Below are 23,933 nucleotides of genomic sequence, written 5' to 3' on the forward strand. Positions count from 1 at the left end.
TGAAGGTGAGAGCGCAGTGGGGGAGAGCGGGGGGAAGGTATCACTGTTCTCCGCAGCCTCCTTCCCCCGATGTGTCTGTCGAGTGCCGCACTGCCCTTGGTGCTTGTCCCCAGAAACTGCAATTCGGCCTCCCCCGGGCAGGTTCCCCGCCGTGTGTCTGACGGCTCCCTTCCTTATCGAGTCCACGCGTCCGGTACCGGCTGCACGTAGGTGCCCCTTGATCCTGGAGGTCCGGTTTCGACTCTGTGTTGTCATGTCAAGAGGCGACAGGGCAGCAGGTGTATCCAAGGGGGTGATGGGATGCCTTTGTTTGGATGGCTTGCATTAGCCTACATTTGCGCGGCGTCCTCAAAGGAAACAGGGCAAGATGTCATTGCATGATAGGCATAGGCTACATATCCTTACCCCCTATACATTTGCAGTAACACACATACAATTTTAACAAATGCGGAAACGAGCCTCATAAATAGCTTATATTTCAGCGTTTTCCTCCTGGTGTGTTTCCATTCTTGAGCTCAGTAAAGGGATGCATGGATGGTGCATCATCGTGTACAGAGGCAGCGAGGCGCATAAACGTGCTCAAGAAAGACTGAATATACCTAAAGCCGCCACTCAAACGTCTCTCTCGTAGCAGCACATAATATGTCTCGTCGACCAACTGAGCATCATGGTTTCAAATCGCTTCGTTCATGGAGCATCTTTTCCTCGTCGGTGGATCGGTCGCTGTTCAGTTTGGTGAGGTGCTGATGCTGGGGAAACAGGCAGCGGCCACCAGCGAGGGAGGGGCGTCACCCGATCCCTGCATTGAAAAAAAAAAACAAGTGCATATGGGCCACCGCAACACTTCCGGTATTTTGAGCTCATTATGAGAGAGCACGGGGCGGGGGGGGCGTGAATGAATGTTGATTGGAACCTCGGCGTAAGTTCGTTGTAGCTACGACTGCCGTAGCTACAACCACTTAAGTCAAGTCTCTAATCAACATTCATTCATTAATTTCACCCCCCCCCGCCCCCCCCTCACGAGCTCCATGTAACGCGGAAGTGCAGTGGTCTATGGGCGTGATTTACAATCGTGGGACACTCCCGTCTGAACGTCCATTGGCTAACCACGAGGGCGGAAAAGGGTGTTGCTACGCGCCTCTGCTTCCTGTTATATAGTTCTATGGTTTCCTGACACGCATTCGCCGCCGACACCGGTCATTCAGCGATCCAATGCACGGATTCCATCGGGCCGTCGTCTTTTATTTTATTTTATTTTTACTGACGAGTCCGACGCATTCATATGCATATATCTAGTTTGTAGAGAGTCTTCTACCAGCACATTCAGACTCTCTGTTGAGTCGGTTCACGTTTCTAGTTTTGTTTACTTTTCGTGTCCGGTATATGATTTTTCGTTTATTTTGTACATTATCTCAAAGGGGGCCAAGCGTGTTGCACAGCAGGGTCGCGTTGATGATGATGAAGCCGCAGGTCGTGTTCGTGTTGGGCGGGCCCGGCGCGGGGAAAGGCACCCAGTGTTCCAAAATCGTGGAGGTATGATGATGACCAGAGATGGCGAGAGAATGGCTAACAATGAAAATATAATGATCGTTACGATTCAACAGGATATTATTATGGAATATAGTATCCATAGACTTTAGCATTTGTCTTGCCTTTTCTATTGCTTCTTTATGTGAGAACTTGAGTTATTTTATCTACTTCCGGTTGTCCTCTAAAATAAACGAATGTTAGCTAGTTAGCTAGCTGTCGCTAGCCACAATTTTTAATGTCTTTGGTCAGCTGGCCGACCGGTTATATTCTGGCTCTTTAGCAAAACCCTTTTCATTATTGAGTAGTGTTTGGATGAGTGGCCAAAATAAAGTATAATATTATATACACAAGTGCTTGTAGTAATAAGTTAGCGTATGTATACTGAACAATAAAGCAACCCAAACGAATTACATTTGACTGACATTTGGCCTATATATTATGGCAATCTTATATTTTACTCGACATTGCTATGCTTATCTCTGTTTCTGTTGTGTAATGGCCATGGGCCAAGAGTGCAGTGGGCTGCACCCATCGCTCTTCATAATATTGCAGCCTATATAAACAAACAAAGACTAGTCATGATTCAACAACTGTGAGTAGCCCATCTATTCCCACCCACCATGGGTGTGGTGGATGGAAACTGGTGGCAAAAGTGAGTAAATCTTTGGTGGGTTGTAACTTGTGTGGGAGATTAATCATAGGTCTGTGGACTGGATACAGTATGACCTAACTTTAGACATCTTTCCTAGCCAGACTAGGTGTGTCTCCTTTTCTTTCTTTTGCCTTTTTTGTCATGGTTTAGTGATTGAATGCGTGGGCTCCGATGAGCTCTTACACCCAAATGAGGTTTATATTTGAGAAGATCTGGACCAGAATTAAAACCTCATTTGGGTCATAAGAGCTCACACAAACATGTCATGGCCTCATGAAGTCGGAGCCCATTTAATCTTCTATGGAACAGCCCCAGATTTCTAGCTTTAGGAGAGAGTGGTACATGTTCACAAATACTCACTGAACTGACCTGGGAAACAGGAATAACATGTGCATTTTTTTTTAAGATTTTTTTTGGCGTTTTATCGCTTAATTACTACTGGGCAGTCCAGTAGTCATTATATGAGAAAACCTAGGACAAATTGCAACAGTAGCTAACTCAACTGATTTTGTATCCTCATTATGTCCTTAGTGAGGGAAAACAAGTCCCAAGGAATCCCATCATGGGAAAGTTTTGAAAACGACCTATATATATTCATATCGAAAAATGCCTGTTATAACATAGTGGTGAAAATTTTACTTTTAGATATCACTATAAAAACTCACAAGCTGATTACACACACAAAGACAAGAAAAAAAGTCAATCACAACTTCATTGAATTATTCTGTTTACTCATGCAAATCACACATCTTATTTGATATGCACCAATTAGCATACACGCCAGAACTAATCAAAACATTTGATAAAGACATTTTCTTCTTCTTGGAATATTAGTAGATAGGCTCTGTGGAGCTCAGTCCACGAGGATGGGGCTCAAGGTTTTATGTCCGTGGGGATAGGTCCATGGAGATGGGTTTTATTTTATAATAGGCGGAAATTACATATTTGTACAGCATGCAAAACACTACATGATTCTTGCACAAAACTACATGGGCTTAACATAAATTTGGTATGTCTGTATAGGGGAGGCTTGTAGGTACCCATGTAACCCATTCCCATTAACATATATTGAGGTAGAAGGCCAAGGGACCATTTGAAAAATGGTGATGGCCATATTTCCCTCCCCAAAAAATCGTCTTAACTTTGAATAATTAGGTATGTAGCCCCCTTTCCAATGAGGTAACATGACATGGTTGGTCTCATTGGAAACCCGAGGTTGTCTAGAATCAAATGGTATCTTTACTTTTGAGCTACCTCAAAATTTGAACGCGTCACAATCTCTGAAAGACAGTGTCGTCAGTGATCCTGCCAGTAATCAAGTACATTGAAAAAAAAACACATTTCCCATGATGGGATTCCTTGGGACTTTTTTTCTCTCACTAAAGACATATTGAGGATACAAAATCAGTTGAGTTTGCTAATGTTGCAATTTGTCCTAGGTTTAGCCTAATTCTGGCCTATAATGACTGGACTATAGGGGTAACAAAACATTGAAAAAAAACACATTTCCCATGATGGGATTCCTTGGGACCTTTTTTCTCTCACTAAAGACATATTGAGGATACAAAATCAGTTGAGTTTGCTAATGTTGCAATTTGTCCTAGGTTTAGCCTAATTCTGGCCTATAATGACTGGACTATAGGGAGAGACAGAGGAGAAATGGGAGACAGATTGGGCGGAAGACATTTGGGAAATAACGACGGATTCGGGAATCGAACCCGGGTCGCCCGTGTCGCGGCTGAGCGCGCTATGTGGTTCGCCACTGGGGTGCCCCACATGTGCATTTTTTTTTAAAATCTTTTTCCCCCTCCATTTTCCTCCGATTTTCTCCCATCCCAATGTTAGTCGTATGCCAATTCCCAATCCCTTTCCTGGTCGCTGCGCACTTACCCCCCACAGTCAGATCATCTGGGAGAGTGGAGGCTATCACGTGCTTCCTCCGACACACGTCCAGCCAATCAACCGCTTCTTTTCACCTGGCAGCGCGGATCCTCCCTGAGAGGGCGTAGCGTGTGGAAGGATCACACTATCCCACTCAGGTCCTATCCGCGCTTAGCAGGCGCCCCGACCGAACTGTAGGAGTCGCTGTTTACAACGACCCGGACCCACCCCGCCAGCTTCTCCCACCCTCTAATACAGCCAATTGTATTAGTGTGAACGGCCAGCCAAGCTGGTGACAACCCCGGAGCTGTGAGCCGGATTCGAACAGGCGAATCCAGCTCACAGCTCCGGGGTTGGTGACGAACGCAATCTCCACTACGCCACCTAACCGCCCCACGTGTGCATTTTTTAAATGAGTGACATTCCCCTTTTTAACACAAAGCGGGTGTGCTCCAAAGTGCTTTACCGAACAGACAAAGGGAATAGGCCTATATAAACGCAAATCCACACACTCAAAGGACAAAAATAAAACGGGGTCAGACCGGTCAGTTAAAACCTAATGAGTTTTATTTTCATCTCAATTGCTTGAGAAGATGTAAGAGAACGGCAACTCTACAGCTTCTGGGCTACTGTACACAAAGGCTCAGTCCCCCTTGAAGGTCGTATCTGTAATGGTGTTACAGCGACTTCTAAACAAAGAGCCCCGCTTGGTATTGCACTTTGTTTAAATTTTTTGTTTGGGTCTGATGTGTTGCAGTTGAGTTGAGGATAGGGGAGGCGTTTCTATTGCTGGCCACATCTCATTCTCTGCCAAGAACGGTCTGGAGAAATTCACAGTATAATACTTTATATAGCTATATAGTTACTTATTATAATTCACCCTTGTTTGAACCATAAAGTTGTTTATTTTCACTAATGTTATTCTATTACCTTGTTACTGAAAGTGAAAGTTCGATCTGTGGATCTGAATGGCTTGTAGTAGAGACTGCAGTGATGTTAGCGAAAATAAAAGACTTGTGGTTTTCACAAGGGTGAATTGAGTATTTTTCCACCCCTTTTCAACATCAGTGGCAGTGTGAATGGCATATAGTAAGGTAGACTGAGATCCACTAGATTACTAGAACATACACCATACCATATACTTTCTTGATGAATTGAAAATGGAGGACCCTTGTGTAAACAAGACGAAAGTCTTTTTCTGGTCTGCATCCTCTTAGCAGTTGTTAGTATTGAGCTGTACTGTATTGTACCCATTCTGCAATCTGTTAATAAAGTTTTAAATCAATACCCACAAACTAGGGATGCACCGAATGGGAAATTCTTGGCCGAAACCGATACCGAAAATAGGAAACTGTTGGCCGAATGCCGAAAGGCCGAAAATGATTCATAGAATAGAATTTTTTTACCAATGTTGTTCAGCTACCTGATTATGGAAAAATATATGATTATGGCTAAACTTAACTTAAATAATCACTATTATGGGTCTTTTTGTATCACAAACAGTACTGTATTTGCAAATCTGGTATGTCATAAATGTATAGATGTAGCAGTACTGTCTATCTGTATGTCATATATGTCCTGATTAATTGAAAATGGGGGACCCTGATGTAAACAAGACGAAAGTCTTTCTCTGGTCTGCATCCCCTTAACAATTGTGTGTATTGAGCTGTACTGTATTGTACCCATTCTGCAATCTGTTAATAAAGTTTTCAATCAATCAGAGAGAGAGAGAGAGATCTGTGCTCTACTGGGCGCACCTTTCTAGTCCCGACTCCCCAGATGAATGTGCTCTCTTGACTTTGGCACAGTAGACGCGCGACAGACGGCGTCAATGTGAGAAACAAAATCCCTCCCCCTCTCGCTCTGAATAATATGCATATTAGATCACTCGGTTATTAACCGCGACGGGCATAATATAGTAAATAAGGATATAAACTATAAAGCATGTTAAAGACTCATTTATTGGACTCGTTGCGCGCAGAGTTTACATAGACACAGCGCGCCTCCCGAGTCCCAAGAGGAGTTATCACACAGGCTGCAGAACGCAGGACTGAAGAGCTCACGTTTGCGCATGTAATGACTGAATCCGCGTTTTGATTTTCATCATCACTGGCTGTTTCGGTGATATATTTTCGGTGAAAAAACTCTTTCTGCCGAAAGCCGAAAGGCCATTTTCGGCCGAAATTTTGGTGCATCCCTACCACAAACACAACATTAGTTGTGAGACAGGTAATGAGCAGATGTCAAAATACGATGGGCGTGATCCTTTAATGACGGTGTAGGCCTTATACTGGGCGTTGCCTGCCTTGTGTTTGAATAGACATCCTGTTTGCCACAGGTATGTTGCTTGAGCGTGAATAGCAGCGATGCATGGTGCCATTCATTCAGCCCACGAGGACTGGCCTCTAGCCCGGGCCTGTGGCCGAGAGGGGGTTAGCAGCACTCCTCACTGCTGGTATTCTGTCAGTAGAGCAGCAAACATTTATTTAGTAACGATTACCTTAACCCTTTCACTGCCACACGACAGAAGGTTAACCCTTTACTATCACACAACTGTCATGTAGCAGTGAAAGGGTTAACCGGCTGTTGTGTGGCAGTGAAAGGGTTAACCTTCTGTGTATTGTCGCAGTGAAAGGGTTAACCGTTTTGTAGTGCGGCAGTGAAAGGGTTAATGTTACACCATTCCTCTGTACGTACTCCTCACTTAAAAGCATGATTGCTACAGAGTCGTTTTCATATCTGCCCCAGGTTTAGGGAAGGTTTATTGTTATTTAAATGTAGATTTTAGTACTAGTTTATTACGTTTGAATTGCTTAACTTATTGAAATGAACCCCAAAAAAACCTAACATCTCTAATTTCCTCTTTCTCTTGCTTTTTTTTTTAATTTGTTTTTAGAACTACAGCTACACCCATTTGTCAGCCGGGGACTTGCTGAGGGCGGAGCGAGGCAGGGAGGGGTCAGAGTTCGGACAGCTCATTTCGAACTTCATCAAAGATGGCAAGATTGTCCCGGTAGGGATAACCATAAGCCTACTAAAGAAGGTATGTACCAAGTGCAGGTACTGATCTCCAAACAATTTATGTTTGCATTGAATGAATGAATGAAAAAGTTTATTTTTCAACATGTATTCTCCACATTCCTCCAAACAAATCACAATATCAAGCTCCGTCAAACAGAACAATCATAAAAAAAAGAAATTATAAACAAAAGTCAAGAGCAATGTAGTTGGTTGACATGTTCAAAAAAGGAGTAGAGGGAAGCTAAGCTTATTGATCCCTACCCCCTTACATTTACATTTTTTCTTTCATTAATTTTACTTGATGTAACATAATTTAGTATAATACATTATATTATATACTTTTACTTATAGTACAAAAAGAGAACTTGAGTCGCTTGACAGCAGTAAATACAATACAACACTACATAACATAACTTTGTTTATCCCCATTACTCATTTCTATATTTCTCTAATGTGTATTTCTTAAGCTTTTTAAATTGTGCAATATGTTTACTCATTTTGATGTATTCAGGTAAGTTATTCCACAACTTCACTCCACAAACGGATATGCACATGCTTTTCAGTGTAGTGTGTACCATTGGTTGTTTCAGATTCCCTCTCCCTCTTAACACAATGCCCGCCATCAGCAGGGGGCGCTGATCCCCCTTCAGCGCCAGGTCTTTATTCAATGGATCTAGTTTTAGAATGCCAAACTGGCATGTCCTAAAACTACATTTTATATTATAGCTATGGATCTAATAACGCCATCGACTGTCAGTGAGTTGCTTCTGGTCAACATGCAAAAAACAGATTGTTTTTTCATCCGTACATTTCCGTTTTATACCGTTTTGAATATGAGTATAGTTTTAGAGTGAAAAAACACACCAGACCGTTTCCAATGGAGTGCAATAGGAGGGCGGTGTTGACCGTCTGCCAGCTCAGACACATTCACCAGGGTCTGCAGAGGCTGCAGCCATGAATTATGAATAGATATAGCGAATAAAATAAATAACTATCACGATATTCGATTGGCGGGCAATAACGAGTTAACTCGTTCTTGGCAATTAATGTGTTAAGTTATATTCTCCTTCCCTGTCTCTGAACCATCTTTGAATGTTGCCTGGGATTAATTTATATCTGGCTTTGTATACAAATGAGAGCAGTTTTGAAATCAACTAGGTCCATACATTTCAATGTTTGTAGCTTTATAAATAAGTTATTGGTGTGTTCCTAATATCCTACATTGTTAACTATTCTTATTGCATATTGGCTGTAGAGTGCTTTTCTAGGTATTACCCCACACCTCCGCACAGTAGTTCATATATGGAAGGAAGAGCGTACAGTACAGTATTGTGTTAGTGTTTTTTGGTTTAGAATGTGTCTTATCTTACTTAAAACACCAACACTCTGTGCCAATTTTGTCCTGACATATTTGACTTGAGGTTTCCAGTTGCTATTAAAGGATGAGGCCAGTGTATTTTTTTGTATCTTGTTCTCCAACATGGCATATGAAAAGACCAAAACCTACAATGCACTTCTCCTACTTAGAAGTATAGTACATTTACCCAACACCAGATGTAGCTCAGATCCAGACGTCATATAACTCCCATTGTTGTAATAATAAAAAAAAAAAGAATAAGGGTCACAAGTCACAGAGCCATACAGTTGCTTTAGTCGGCATAGTTCAATGAACACGGGCATTGTACTTTTTCCTGGCATGCTCAGTTTGGAATGCGTCAAGTTCAAATAAACAAGCTTCAGCTGTAGCCGACACTTGCCTTTTCATATGAGCATTTTGAAAGTGAAAATATTTTAATTTTAATTTTGGAATAAATGTTGTTTTTGTTCCACCAGGCTATGGAAGAGACGATGAAAGCAGATGAAAAGCGGTTCCGTTTCCTCATTGACGGCTTCCCCCGAAATGAGGACAATCTCCAGGGCTGGACATCCGTCATGGATGGGAAGGTGGACGTCAAATTTGTGCTGTTCTTCGACTGTGGCAATGAGGTAGGTTATGGAAACTACAAATCTTAATTTACTTGGAGCTACTTAGCGGGTGGACTGATTCTCCCAAGGGTGAATCACGCTGTGACCTGCTGGGGCAGCGGACTGAGAGCGGGGGACGCAAGCAGGCTGGAGAAGCTGGTCAGAAAGGCCAGTAACATGGTAGGGGTGGAGCTGGACTCTCTAGCGGTGGTGGCGGAGAGGAGGAGCCTTGCTAAGCTCCACGCCACCAGGGTCAACCCCTCCCACCCACCCACTATACACAGACTTGGCTGACAAAGGACCACGGTCAGTGCTAGACTAAGACTCCCTAGATGTAGCACTGAACGGCACAGGAAGTCCTTCATTCCAACAGCCATCAGACTTTATAATGCATCACTGTGCCGCGTCTCTACAATTCGTAGCCGCATTTCTGCAGACCCCTCTCTGATTGGTTGAACTCCATTTTTGCAGACCCCTCCCATTTCTGCAGACCCCTCTCTGATTGGTTGAGCGAAGCCCCTCTCTGATTGGCCCCCCGCATGAGCCGAGACAGGCTCCTCTAGCCAGGAGTCGAAACTCCGTTAACTCCAGAGAGAGAGGCTGAACGCAATTTATACGCATGGAAGTATTGATTACGCCATAACGAATCATTAAAAGATATATACCGTTAACTGGAATATGTTGTGTGTGCCTTTACACATGTTGGATAGGATTATGTAATTGGTTTGTATAGCGTCGCGTATAACGTTATTTCGCGTGACTTCACGGTTTATTCACATTTCACAATTCATCGTCTTGTTTACATCAGGGTCCCCCATGTTCAATTCATGATAACATATATGACATACAGGTAGACAGATGGACAGTACTGCTACATCTAGACATTTATGATATACCAGATTTTGAACTTGTGGTAGGCCTAGACATTTTCAATTCATCGTCTTGTTTACATCAGGGTCCCCCATGTTCAATTCATGATAACATATATGACATATATGTATGGGCCACTCTCCAGGTGACCTGCATCGACCTTGCCCACACCAGGATCTCCTCCTCAGACTGGTGAGTCATTCGCACAGTGGCCTCAAAAGAGGTATGGTCAACGCAGGTCGCAGGATGGGTTCACCGCACGTCTGTACGTGCAGACATGATATGTGTAACCCTTCGGTAAAAGTCCTTCAACACACAAGCAACAAGATGTTATTTTTTTGAAAGCCAGTAAATACTGACAAAAAAAAGCATAGACACTTAGAAGAAGCAATGTACAGTCCCCCCCACCCACCCAACCTCCTCCAATGTACAGTTTCTACGTCAAATGTATAGCCTTTCTTTTCTGGACTCTTTTTGTATCACAAACAGTACTGTATTTGTAAATCTGGTATGTCATAAATGTCTAGATGTAGCAGTACTGTCTATCTGTCTACCTGTATGTCATATATGTTATCATGAATTGAACATGGGGGACCCTGATGTAAACAAGACGATGAATTGAAAATGTCTAGGCCTACCACAAGTTCAAAATCTGGTATGTCATAAATGTCTAGATGTAGCAGTACTGTCCATCTGTCTACCTGTATGTCATATGTTATCATGAATTGAACATGGGGGACCCTGATGTAAACAAGACGATGAATTGAAAATGTCTAGGCCTACCACAAGTTCAAAATCTGGTATGTCATAAATGTCTAAATGTAGCAGTACTGTCCATCTGTCTACCTGTATGTCATATATGTTATCATGAATTGAACATGGGGGACCCTGATGTAAACAAGATGATGAATTGAAAATGTCTAGGCTAATAAACAACTTGTGACAAATAACTCTTGACTTGACCACCAGCCTCTCTCTCTTAAGGCATTAACTGGGTTAATTAATCTAAATGTTATATTGTAACTGTCTAGTTATTGATTGATTGAATTGATTGAAAACTTTATTAACAGATTGCAGAATGGGTATACAGTACACAGTACAGCTCAATACATACAATTGTTAAGGGAATGCAGACCCCAGAGAAAGACTTTCGTCTTGTTTACATCAGGGTCCCCCATTTTCAATTCATCGTAACATATGACATACAGATAGACAACTGGGTTAATCTAAATGTTACATTGTACAGTAAGTGGGGAGTGTAAACAAGTTGACCGCTGGCTGTGTTGTGAAATGTGAATAAACCGTGAAGTCACGCGAAATAACGTTATACGCGACGCTATACAAACCAATTACATAATCCTATCCAACATGTGTAAAGTCACACACAACATATTCCAGTTAACGGTATATTTTTTTAATGATTCGTTATGGCGTAATCAATACTTCCATGCGTATAAATTGCGTTCAGCCTCTCTCTCTGGAGTTAACGGAGTTTCGACTCCTGGCTAGAGGAGCTTGTCTCGGCTCATGCGGGGGGCCAATCAGAGAGGGGCTTCGCTCAACCAATCAGAGAGGGGTCTGCAGAAATGGGAGGGGTCTGCAAAAATAGAGTTCAACCAATCAGAGAGGGGTCTGCAGAAATGCGGCTACGAATTGTAGAGACGCCACTGTGCCTCACTGCATCACTGAGCACAGGGTGCCAGTACTTCTTCCTGGACTTTTACTTTTACACTTACTGTATATTTCTGTATATAATTACTGTATATTTTATATTAGAATGTAACAGGAAATGTATATCCCGGAGCCTATTTTATTCTTAGGCTTATTTTTATTCTTATTCGTGACTTTTTGTTGTCTACCCAAATGTCTACTGTTTACTGTGAGCGATTTGTAGTGCCAAATTTCCCTCGGGATGAATAAAGTATTTCTATTCTATTCTTTTCAGAGGGTGTGATTTGTGTGTTTCTCCCAGGTTTGCATCGACAGATGTCTAGAAAGAGGGAAGAGCAGCGGGCGCACAGACGACAACAGAGAGAGCTTGGAGAAACGGTACAGTCCTGTCATGCTAACATTGTATAGACTCTATACTATAGAGCTCCGCTGTGCCCAGGCTCTCCATGGCTCCAGAAATGTCATCTATGGCCGTAGAACATTAAGATTAGCCACGAAAAAGAGCAACATACGGTAGAAACCCACGCTTTGACGTTGGAAAGCAATTGCATAGATTTATTTTTTCGGTTGTCGAAATATGTGCAGCTGATTTAGGATCTCAAAGAACCATGTGTTTCTATGTTGCTTAGCAAAATGATTGTGGCTAATCTAATGCTTAAAATAAATTGTGAACCATAGGAGGCGGGCACTGCAATGCTCCATGGGTGTTTTTCTTTGTAGTGCTGGAAACAATCAGCAATACCCACCGACGCGCACAATGGTGTCATTCCTTCTGCTCTGAGCTGCTATCCAAGAAAGTACAATGGGGCTCTATGCCAAAATCATGGCACCCCCTCCCTGACAAAGTTAGTTCAAACAAATGCATCTGGATGTCATTTTGCCATATTAGCATAGCTGTAAGGACAACAATTTCAGAATAATTTGTATTCATCTCTCTTGGGGAAATTCGTCCTCTGCATTTGACCCATTCCAACTATTTAGGAGCTGTGGGCAGCCACACGGTGTGGCGCCCCGGGGACCAACTCCAGTTTTAATGTCGGTACCTTGGTCAAGGACAATGGCAGGATATACCTAGCATGCACGTGTTTTATATGGTGTGGGGAAAACCGGAGTACCCAGAGAGAACCTAGGCAAACGCATGCTTGCTATGAGGCAACGGTGCTAACCACTGCGCCACCATGCATGTTCACGTGTTACATAGTAAGACTGGACGTGGGTTGATTGGTTAGATTTGCTAGCATGGTTAACACATGTGAAGATACTGTCTGTTGTTCTGATCAAGTTTACTTTCACCTTTTGCCCCAGTGATACATTTGCACACTGATGTCGTTGGGATATCTATTTGAAACAATTGGCCTTCCCAACAGTTGTGATTGGAGGATCAAGAAAAGAGAGCGGTGTTTGAGATATTAGGTCAATTATCCTTCCACTCCACTACTGGGACCGAGCACGTCGGGATGCTTTTAACACATGGGGTCTGTGTTTTAACTATACATCTCTATTACAAAATCACCAAGTCCGTCTGATTGGCCAGAAAGCATTGGCATATTTCTTTTCACCCAAAAAAAAAAATTCTATTCCCCAAATAATCTTAAAAAAGCAAAATGCTGATGTCAATCAAGTTTGTCTCATCATCTCATAACGGCTAGTTTACATGAACGCCCGCTAATCACTACTTGTTGGTTTATCTTTCAGAATGTTACTCTGGGGGCTTTCTTTCATTACATTGTGATGCTGTTTGTGTGGAGAGAGGAAGCAGGAGGTGGAGATGTCTGAAAAATTCTTAATGGTTGAGAGGAAGTGTTTAACACGAGATGGACGGAGTAGTTGCCGTGGCGATGATTAACAGCATGGAGAATAATGTAGGTCTCTGGAGTGTGTTCTGGACGCCCCACCGGAGCAACAGTGTTGACGTTAAAATGTAAAGTCACATTTCTGTCATGGCGATTAATAGAAAGTCATTGTTGGCTACTGGAGATAAAATTAAAAAAAATCCTAACCAGTACATTCCTTTTTAAGATCTCTCTCTGCACCGGCATGTTTCATACAAACGGTGACATCTCTCTTTGATCATAAATTAATTGTTGATTTCAGCTGTTCATTATACGTCTGTCACTACATACCACGATTAACCGTCACCAAGCCAATCTCATCTCTCACGCACACATCTGCAAGCCATTGACGTTACCATTGTGTACCAGATTTCTGACCCATTTATGTGTCCCCTCTCAAGTCCCGTGTGTCGGCCGACCCCAATAATGAGCCTCATTTTCTCGTGCTGCAGGATCCAAACGTACCTGCAGTCCACACGACCAATCATAGAACAGTACGAGAAACAGGGCAAGGTGCACACGGTGGACGCGTCCCGCGACGTGGGCGAGGTGAGTGAACGAGAGGCGCCGCGGACGGGAAACTAGTGGAATTAATGATTGACATTTTGTCAATTATTTTCACCTTGTTCTAAAAACAAACTTTGCTCGCTCCCTCCTCGTCCTGATTAAGGCCCGATTGAGGCTACTTTTATTTAAAGCATCGTATTCTCAGGGTAGAACCCTCGCAACGAAGAACAATATGAGATTTTTTTTAACGTTTTTTAGACTTTAAAAACAAACCTAATTGATTTAAAGTTTGTAGATGGTGGAGTGCTTACGTTCACAGTTAAAATATGGTATAGATTGAGTCCTTTCAGGTGATGTGTCACATTCACACTCCAAATGATTAACTTTACAACTGCAAATAATTTTCTTTCTTATATTGTTTGTTGCAAGCTGCTGATTCAAGCTCAGTACTCCTACTGTTTCTGTTGGTTGGTTGTAGAATTTGAGCTCATTGTATTGCTGCGCTTATTGTAAATCGCTCTGGGTAAGAAAATGTAACTGATTAATGACAATGAATTTGGAACGAAAGTAAACAGCAATTTCTGCTTAACTTTTATTGACTCATCCCTGCTAGCAAGATATTATCAAACATACCTCAAACACTTCCTGTGTTAAACTGTTGGGGGGAATGTTTTTCCCAGATTTCAATACCTGGCTTATAACAACAAGGATAACATGTTTTGTATCTTAAAGGTATAGTCTAGTATCTTTTAACCCTAGCTCTATTTCCTGCTTACCAATGATGTTGTTGATCAGTAGAATCCTTTCTCAGCACAATCCATACTGTTCCTCATACCGGCTCAAGACAGCTAGCCACGAAAATAATGCAAAGTCAATGGGGTCAAGCTCCTGTCTGTACAAGCTGACTGAAGCACACTCCACAGTGCACACAGCGTCTGTTGAGCTTCAATCGGCTTGTACAGACAGGAGCGTGACTCCATTGACTTTGCATTAGTTCGTGGCTAGCTATACGGAGTTGGTATGAGGAATGGCATGGATTGTGCTGAGAAAGGACTCAAACCGATCAATATCGTCATTGCTAAGTAGGAAATAGGGCCAGGGTTCCACAAATCAGAACTATTATGAAACAAGAAACACAAGAGATTTTCTCTTCCCTCTTCTCTAGGTGTTTGCCGATGTGAGGGCCATCCTGGACAAAGACGGTTGAGCCTCACCAGCTGCCAATAAACTGTACTAGTCACAGTTTTTTTTAGTTCTCCTTTTATCAATTGCAGTCACACTATACTAAGTTTATATGTCCATATTCATATTATTCATATTTTATTTGTCTTGTTTCTTTTGTTTTTGCTTCTTTTCCCCCCCCTCCGTTGTAAATGCTGTGCTCGTTGAAGAGTATGTGTGTATGGGCATGCGAGTACGTTGGAATTGGAGATGACTTGACAAACGTCTGCTAGTGATTTATCCTCACAAGCTCTGAAGGGTTCACACGGGCAGCAGCAGCTCACCTGCGCTGCCATATATATATATATATTTTTGACTTTAGCTTGAAGCCTTTGTTTAGGAGCAAGTAGTATCTAGGCACTTATTATTGTTGTCAAGCGAAGACGGATTAGGGTACTGTAACTGTAGGATCAGAAAATCAGCATAATATCATGAAAGTGTAGTCGGTAGCATCGTTGGCTGCAGCTCTGAGGCAGCGGCAAAACTTGTACATGTATGTCATAAATGTTATGATGAATTGAAATTGGGGGACCCTGATGTAAACAACACAAACGTCTTTCTCTGGTCTGCATCCCCTTAACAATTGTGTGTATTGAGCCGTACTGTATTGTACCCATTCTGCAATCTGTTAAATAACGTTTTCATTCATTCATTCAGACCACATGGAGACAGGTATTATGTAACACACACACTTAACAGCGAGGCCAACGGTCTCGACCGGATCTACTAATAACAAATGTGTAAAACACCGGCCTCTTTGTTTTCATGGATGATGAGAGGAGGACACCCCCCCCCCCCAGCTAAGATCAAGATAAGAACCCATTTGCACTGACGCACAGCTCATGGAGAAGAACTGGGAATCGGCCTCAATGTTGAACTTCATGTCCAGAACGTTTGATGCGCTGCTGCTTTACATCTGGGTCTTTTTCTGTTGTGCCATGTAGAGTTATCAGATGTTGAGTTTCTGTCACAGATGGCTTGTTCTTCCAAGATAATTTTTCTCTATCTTTTATCTTATAGAGGTACCTACTGAGCCCTTTGTGCTCGGTCAGGCTGTATGCTTACTCATGGATGACATTGACAACCAAGGAAAAAGGACAATTTTATTGAATCTAGTACTGTTTCCTCATGAAGTGGGGAAGAAAATAAAAAAGAGACTGACTGAACATCAATGTTTATCTTTTATTTAATTTTTTACTCCTAAATACAAGGACTTTATCTTAATTCATAGCATTCCATTACACAATCACAGAAATATTGGTAGGCAAATCAACTTAATGTAATCTAATAAAAGGTGATTAATATCAACCATGAGTTGTGCCATATAGTGTTAGGAAAGACACCCTGAAGAAGGATGGCAGTTGAATCATTGGTGTATAAACTGTTGAGGGCAAGTGTGGCCATAATAATGAATAGGCCATGTCTCCTTTAAGAAGTAGATGTGCACAGGGCTTTCCCTAAACAATGGTATAGGGGCTCAGCGCCACCATGTGGTTTAAAATAAAAAAGCTTTTTTATGTTTTCAAATTTCTTTGCAGTGAAAGCTTGGTGCCAGCTTAGAAACAGACTCACCATTGTCGAATATGTGATTGCTCTGTCCTCTTCCACTGTGTGCTTGTATGTATTTTCGCGTTCAACGTTAAACTGTTGTGCAACCTTATACACTGTATTTAATGTTTATAAATTACAGCAAATGGCTTTCTTTGTTGAAAATTGTTTTGCCTCCAGGACGGGGGGCATAGCCCCCCTCCGGACCACCTCCTAGTTGCGGCTCAGCACCATCTTGTTTGATAATCCTGGGGAAAGCCCTATGTGCAGCTGTTCATACAGAGGGCTCTCTGTGACTGATGCCAAGTGTTGACTTTTCACTCCCCTTATTATTCTTTTCCTATTCTTGAGACAGTGGGAAGGTTGAGAGCAGGGAGACCAGGTCCAAGTCTGTCTAAAGAGAAGTCGGTTCACTCTTGATAGTTGGGACTAACGAGACCTCACCTCTATCTCTTTGAATGGGAAAGTCATCCATATCTTAATAATTTGTCATACATATCATTGTTTTTCCTTTCAGTGGTAAATTGCTGACAACACAGAATGGTTAGGTTTTTTTTAAAGACTGATCAGCTTCTACGCACGAACCACCTGCCACAGAGTGCTGTTACCATGGCAACCACTCCCTGCGTGATTCCCAGCCTTTAATCCTGATCAATTTTAAACCTCAAGATTGAGTAGATTATAATTTTACTCAACATAAAATCACATCCCGTGTAATTATTTGATTTGAATATGTTTGTTTTGTTCCTTTATTGCCACAATCTTTAGTGTAGCCTATACTAAGATTTTGTCATTCATAACTGCCACAGTGCTCCGTCTCATTATATAGAGTGTCTCTGGCTCACATCATCTGCCCTGATTTGTGACCACCACGCCTCTTTGCACACCCTGATTTGTGACCGCCACGCCTCAATGGAGGCCGGTGTTGGAAAGTAATTGCTCGACTTAAGTTGATGCACTTACAAAACAAACGTTTCAAACAATGTAAGCGTTCTGTCTACGTTTTTTCTTTTTTTTATACAGGCCAAATACAACATCCATCAATAGGAATGGGTTTTCCACCAAAAGTTCCTTAGTTTTTCCTTCAAGGTCAGGAAGTGTTGTTCCATTGTAATGTGGGTCTGTGAAGCCCTTAGAGACCAATAATGAGCTTTACAAATACAAATAAACTTGGCGTGACCTGGCAAAAGATTTCACCAGGTAATACTGTATATAATACTGTGGTCCACTAATTGCCAATGTCCAGACATCTAACCTAAGACATTGAGTGCTGCTTGGCTTGTTTAAACCTGTAAAACCAGCAGAGGGCAGCCTGACATTACATATTCAGGAGTGGCCATATATACTGTATGTTGGTCCACATAATACCCTCTCACTGCTTTAGATGTAATCTGTTTTACTACATTTGGATTCTGGAGACCTCTGTGACGTCTCCTGACATGAAAATGTGGTCTCTAGAAGAATTCCTAAAATGACTAATAATGAATATCTACGTATGGTATTTTAAAGGGCACAACTCGTTTAGTTGCCTTCTTCACTGTGCAAAAGCCATTGTGAAATCTCCACTGCTTGTCTGTGAGTTCTCACTGACCAGTCCAAGACCCGTTTGTTTGTTTGTTTTGGAAGACTTCAATTCACAAATTTGACCATCTGTACATATTCATTCATTCAACCTTAATTCAACATAAACCAATTATTTGACCATTGTGATATAAGTTGGTAGTTTTCTGACAATGGCCTTTTATAAATCAGACTTAAGTGTTGGGAATATGACAGAGTGTGAGCTCCATGCTCTCCACTCGTCCCGGCTACCCCAATATATACACATACCAATGTTCATACGCCTCTGCCAGAGAAGACAGCTTATCATACAGGATGCAGTGGTGAGTACCAATACATCTGAGGGCAGAATGATAGACCATGTCTCAGGGTTTCAGAGTGGAAGGAGCAGCACTTCTATAAATTACATCTCCATAATCCAATACTGATAGGAAAACTGCTTCAACTGTCATTTTCTTACGAATCATAGGGAAGCTGTTTCTGTTTCGGTCAAATAAACCAATTTTATGTTGCGGTTTGCTGGCAAGATTGTATTATGGTATTTAAATGTATCATCAGGCCATATTCAGTTACTTTCTCAATGCTAGATCTTCCTTTAAAATCTTTTAGCCCCCCTAAAAAGATTTCTTCCAAAAACAAAACATTAGCCAATTTTCCCTTGACCTCTCACCTCATGATATCCAAGGCCAGATTAAGACTTCAGAGGCCCCTGGGCCAGATTCTTGTGGAGGCCCCCCCACATACACACGCACGCACAGTGGCGTTTTTATGTCACTTTAAAAAATATATAGAATATTTAGAAGTGGTGGGCTCTGAGGGCCAAGCTAAAAGGACTTTGATCACCCCTGCCCACTTTGACGACCTAGGATGGCTTAGAGTAGACGACAGAGTACAGCAACTTGCAATGGGCCTGGTCTACAAGATACACTACATGACCAAGGTACCCATGTACATGTCAAAATACTTCCCAAAGGTCAGTGAATACCACGATCACAACACCAGAGGGAGCTCCACAAATCATGTTAAACCCAGATTCGGCTCAAACAAGGGACTAAACACTTTTCGCAATTATGCCACATCAATGTGGAACGCCCTACCCAAAGCTGTAAAGGAATGTGAATCACTACCCACTTTCAAAAACACTCTCAAAGAACACCTACGGGAGACTGCAATTCGAAACTGGCCCCTGTAAATGTCCTAACACAACCCCCTCCAATGTACAGTAAATTACCAAGTATGGTTTTGTCAATATTCCAATGTACAGTTTTGCTTGTACAGTTGTACAGTGTCAGCCACCCATCCACACCTCCCACCCACCGAACCACCACCAATGTACAGTCCCCCCAACCCCACCCCACCTACCCAACTTCCTCCAATGTACAGTTTCTACGTCAAATGTATATAGGCCTACTCTCTTTTCTGGACTCTTTTCGTATCACAAACTGTACTGTATTTGCAAATCTGGTATGTCATAAATGTATAGATGTAGCAGTACTGTCTAACAGATTGTAGAATGGGTACAGTACAGTACAGTACAGCTCAATAATTGTTAAGGGGATGCAGACCAGAGAAAAACGTTTGTCTTGTTTACATCAGGGTCCCCCATTTTCAATTCATAGTGACATGTATGACATGCACACCATATATGACATCATGACATTTATGGCATAGGGACATACATGACATACAGGTATATAGTACTGTTACATTTGTGACATATATGATATGCAAATATACAGTACTGTTACCCATAGATCCTGACAGAGTATATACATATGATGGGGAGGGGACTGTACATTAGGAGGGGGTGGGTGGGTGGGAGAGAAATATACATACGGTGGGAAGAGAATATATACATTACATACGGTGGGGAGGGGACTGTCTATTAGTTGGGGTGGGGCTGTATGTATGTATGTATGTATGTATGTATGTATGTATGTATGTATGTATGTATGTATGTATGTATGTATGTATGTATGTATGTATGTATGTATGTATGTATGTATGTATGTATGTATGTATGTATGTATGTATGTATGTATGTATGTATGTATGTATGTATGATGTATGTATGTATGTATGTATGTATGTATGTATGTATGTATGTATGTATGTATGTATGTATGTATGTATGTATGTATGTATGTATGTATGTATGTATGTATGTATGTATGTATGTATGTATGTATGTATGTATGTATGTATGTATGTATGTATGTATGTATGTATGTATGTATGTATGTATGTATGTATGTATGTATGTATGTATGTATGTATGTATGTATGTATGTATGTATGTATGTATGTATGTATGTATGTATGTATGTATGTATGTATGTATGTATGTATGTATGTATGTATGTATGTATGTATGTATGTATGTATGTATGTATGTATGTATGTATGTATGTATGTATGTATGTATGTATGTATGTATGTATGTATGTATGTATGTATGTATGTATGTATGTATGTATGAAAGAAAAAAAATACAATAGAAATATTGACTGACGTTTCTTAGGCGACTCTTTCGACGTTGGTTAAGGTTAGAGTATGGAATCAGGGCTGGTGTTCTATCGCCCTGCTATAAGACAAACTCTAACCTTAACCAACTTCGAAAGAGTGCCTAAGCTTAACCGGTGAAAGAAAGAGGCGTCACACGGTTGGCGCTACCAGAAACGTCAGTGGCCAATCAGAGCGCAGAACGCGAATGCGGAACTGGAAATCCGTTGGTAAAAGTATTCAGGCGTCGGGGCTGGGATGTGGAGATGCAAGTTTTGACTTTTTATTGCTGTTTTTACCTCAAACGGAAAACCTCAAACTCTTATGAAGAGGAGAAAAAATACTCAAGATTAGCCACCTGTAGACGGCAGGGTGTGACGTACTGTATATTTTAGTTGATGAAATATTTTTGTTGACTAAATATTTTAGTAGATGAAATATGTTTTCATTTCAGTGTCACAGTATGATATCGATCTCCAAAATAAGAAAAAAAATAAAAAATAAAATGTGGGGCCTCTAGTGACGAGGGGCCTCCAAAAAAATGAAATAAAAGTAAAAAAATAATAATAATAATTTGGGGCCTCTAGTGACGAGGGGCCTCCAAAAGGCCTCGAGTGACGAGGGGCCTCCAAAAAAATTCAAAATAAAAGTTAAAAAAATAATAATACTAATTTGGGGCCTCTTGTGACGAGGGGCCTCCAAAAGGCCTCTAGTGACGAGGGGCCTTCAAAAAAATAAAAAATGTAAGTTACAATTTTTTTTTAAATGCTGGGGCCTCTAGTGACGAGGGGCCTCAAAAAAATATAGATACCTCATATATACCTCATCTCATGTACCTACTGTACACCATCAATGAAAAAACAAATACACCCACCACCTGCCAGGCCCCGCCCCTATAGTGGCGTACTATAAAGTACTAGGCGTGGTCACCACTCACTCTTCCTCTTTTTTGTTTCCATCATAGCGGTCGCAAGTCGCCCTATGTAACTAGTGCTATGAAAAGATTAGAGAAATTGCGTAATGTTGAATGCTTACCGGAGGTTTTCTTACCCCTGGAATCTTCTGGGCATGTTTCAGCGACACGTCGGGCCTATTCTGATGTTTCCTCGTCTTGTGGCAGCAGATCAAGGAGCAGCGTGCAAGGTTTGGCTATCGAGCCGGCTTGTACACAGGTAGGCCCTGTGTCATCAGGCATTGATGTTGGTGTTAGTAATGCTGTGGAGTGTGTGTCGGCGCCAGGGGCGGGATGGCTTGGTGAACGTTCCACTGAAGTGGACGGTTTCCGGGCGATCCTGGAGCATGCTGCTAACACTAATGCTACTGCTAATGCTAATGCTAATGCTGAAATGGGTCGTTGTTCTAATATTCCCCGCCGTGGGACGTTGCCGCTTTTCCCTCCTCTTGCCCGGTTCATTAATGAAGGTCAGTCGGTAGCTAATGTGGGGGGTTTTGCTGAGTCCTATTTACCTTTTTTACGGGTAAAAGGGCTGACAACAGGGTGCAGGCCGGGTGTACCGTGGCTAAGTAGCCAGGTAGCTTTGATCCTGTGCCCCGGCGGGGATGAACGATGTCCCACCCGGCCGATGCTTGAGAGTGAATCGGCTCGGAGGGTGGCAGTATGGACGGATGAGTGGTATACTGCTGCAGGATGGTTTTTAGCGGCGGCCAGTGTTATGGCTCAGCTGTCTATTTTCCTATCCACATTGGCGTCGGGTAGTGGGGCTATGGGTCCAGCCGACACTATAAACATGTTGCATGTTTGTGGTGTTATAGAGATCTTGACTCAGTCTTAAGCTATAACTGTGGGGAGGATTAGGATGCTATCAACGTTTGTTAATAGGCATGTCTGGTTGGAGCACTCTCCTCTTGGGGAAGAAGATAGGTTTTCTCTCCTCACGACTCCTTTTTCCACAGAAGGACTTTTTGGTCGTTCTGTGGAGGCGCAGGCAGTTGTTGATCTGGGTCCCACACCGCCTCATGCTGTGCAGCCAGAGGTTGGAGCACGGCCTCATCAACGACTGTGGCGAGGCCCTCGACAGGCGGCCATGTTTCCCCCGCCAGTGGTACCCTGGGCGGAGAGTCAACAGGGATCCGCAAGGCCGACAGCCTTGGCGGCCGAGGGATCGGCCATTTTGGGTGTATTCGGCTTGGATCAAACAAGCCGTCATCATTCTGCCGCGAGCAGCCCGCTCCCCGTTCAATCCTCTCTCCGTTACCCACGGAAGCGGGGCACTGATCATTTTCCTTTGGCTGCGGGCCGCGAACCTTCTTTGAAGCGCATGCGGCCCCACTTTTCACTTCTTATGGGGACAGGGGCTGACACCCAGTTGATGGCTGAGCCTGGGTCTGTCCGTGAGAATGTTGTGCTGTCACTTGGCTCCTGCACCACACGTTGTGTGATGGGTGAGCCTGGTGTTACGGCTGCCACTATTTACAGTGGTCAGCAGGGGGACTCGAGGCCTCTTCGGTTGAATGCTCAGCAAGGGTTACCCCGGCCTCGCCTTCGCCAGGCGGGGTGTCACGCTATGCCTCCCACTCCCGTGAGAGCGGCAGTGGTCTGCAAAGAAGAGGCGAGCGTGATTTGGGTGATAGCAATATCACTGCAGGGCTATGGCATGTAGGAGCCCATGGGGTCCTCACGCCTTGCATGTCTAGCTGTAGAACAGCTCCTCAGCATGCGCTAGAGGGGTGTTCAGGGGGGGGGGGGGGGGTGTGTGTCAACCAGTTTGATGGCAGCTTCTCCCCTATCAAACTGGCCCTTTCTGTCGGGGTCCCCCCTTGGGTGCGTCGCACAGCGGGAGGGACCGGGCCAACTATCTACTGTTCCTTGCGGCCCAGCGTCAGTTGACGGCAGGTGCGCTGTGGGATTATTTTCACATATGGCGACAAGAATGCCGTTTGGGGGGGTGGATAGAGAGAACGTTGAGGGAGGGGCTTGTTTTGCAGTTCACACGACCCCACCCTCCGTTCTCAGGTTTGGTGCCGACCCTATCGTCAGGGTCAGCAGCAGTGACAGCTCTGGCCGACGAGATCCAATCTCTATTGGCGAAGCAGGCCGTAGTCGTGGTCCCGAGAGAGGACGCGATGTCAGGCGTCTACTCCCGTTATTTTCTGGTGCCCAAACGGGAGGGGTCAGACCTATACTGGATCTGTCCGCGTTCAATGTTGACCGT

The 23,933-nt window shown here is 42.9% G+C and overlaps 1 protein-coding gene across 1 annotated transcript; it reads left to right on the plus strand.

Annotated features, from left to right (window-relative positions):
- Window positions 1-1,159: 1,159 nt before the first annotated feature.
- On the plus strand, window positions 1,160-16,848 carry cmpk (cytidylate kinase). Its single transcript, XM_084326922.1, has 6 exons — window positions 1,160-1,533; window positions 6,960-7,106; window positions 8,918-9,070; window positions 11,892-11,968; window positions 13,875-13,971; window positions 15,095-16,848. The coding sequence occupies exons 1-6, from the start codon at window positions 1,384-1,386 to the stop codon at window positions 15,134-15,136; spliced, it is 666 nt and encodes a 221-aa protein (XP_084183048.1). The 5' UTR covers window positions 1,160-1,383; the 3' UTR covers window positions 15,137-16,848.
- Window positions 16,849-23,933: the final 7,085 nt, after the last annotated feature.

This window comes from Notolepis coatsorum (genome assembly GCF_963971535.1).
Source record: "Notolepis coatsorum genome assembly, chromosome: 13".
Classification (NCBI taxonomy): Eukaryota; Metazoa; Chordata; class Actinopteri; order Aulopiformes; family Paralepididae; genus Notolepis; species Notolepis coatsorum.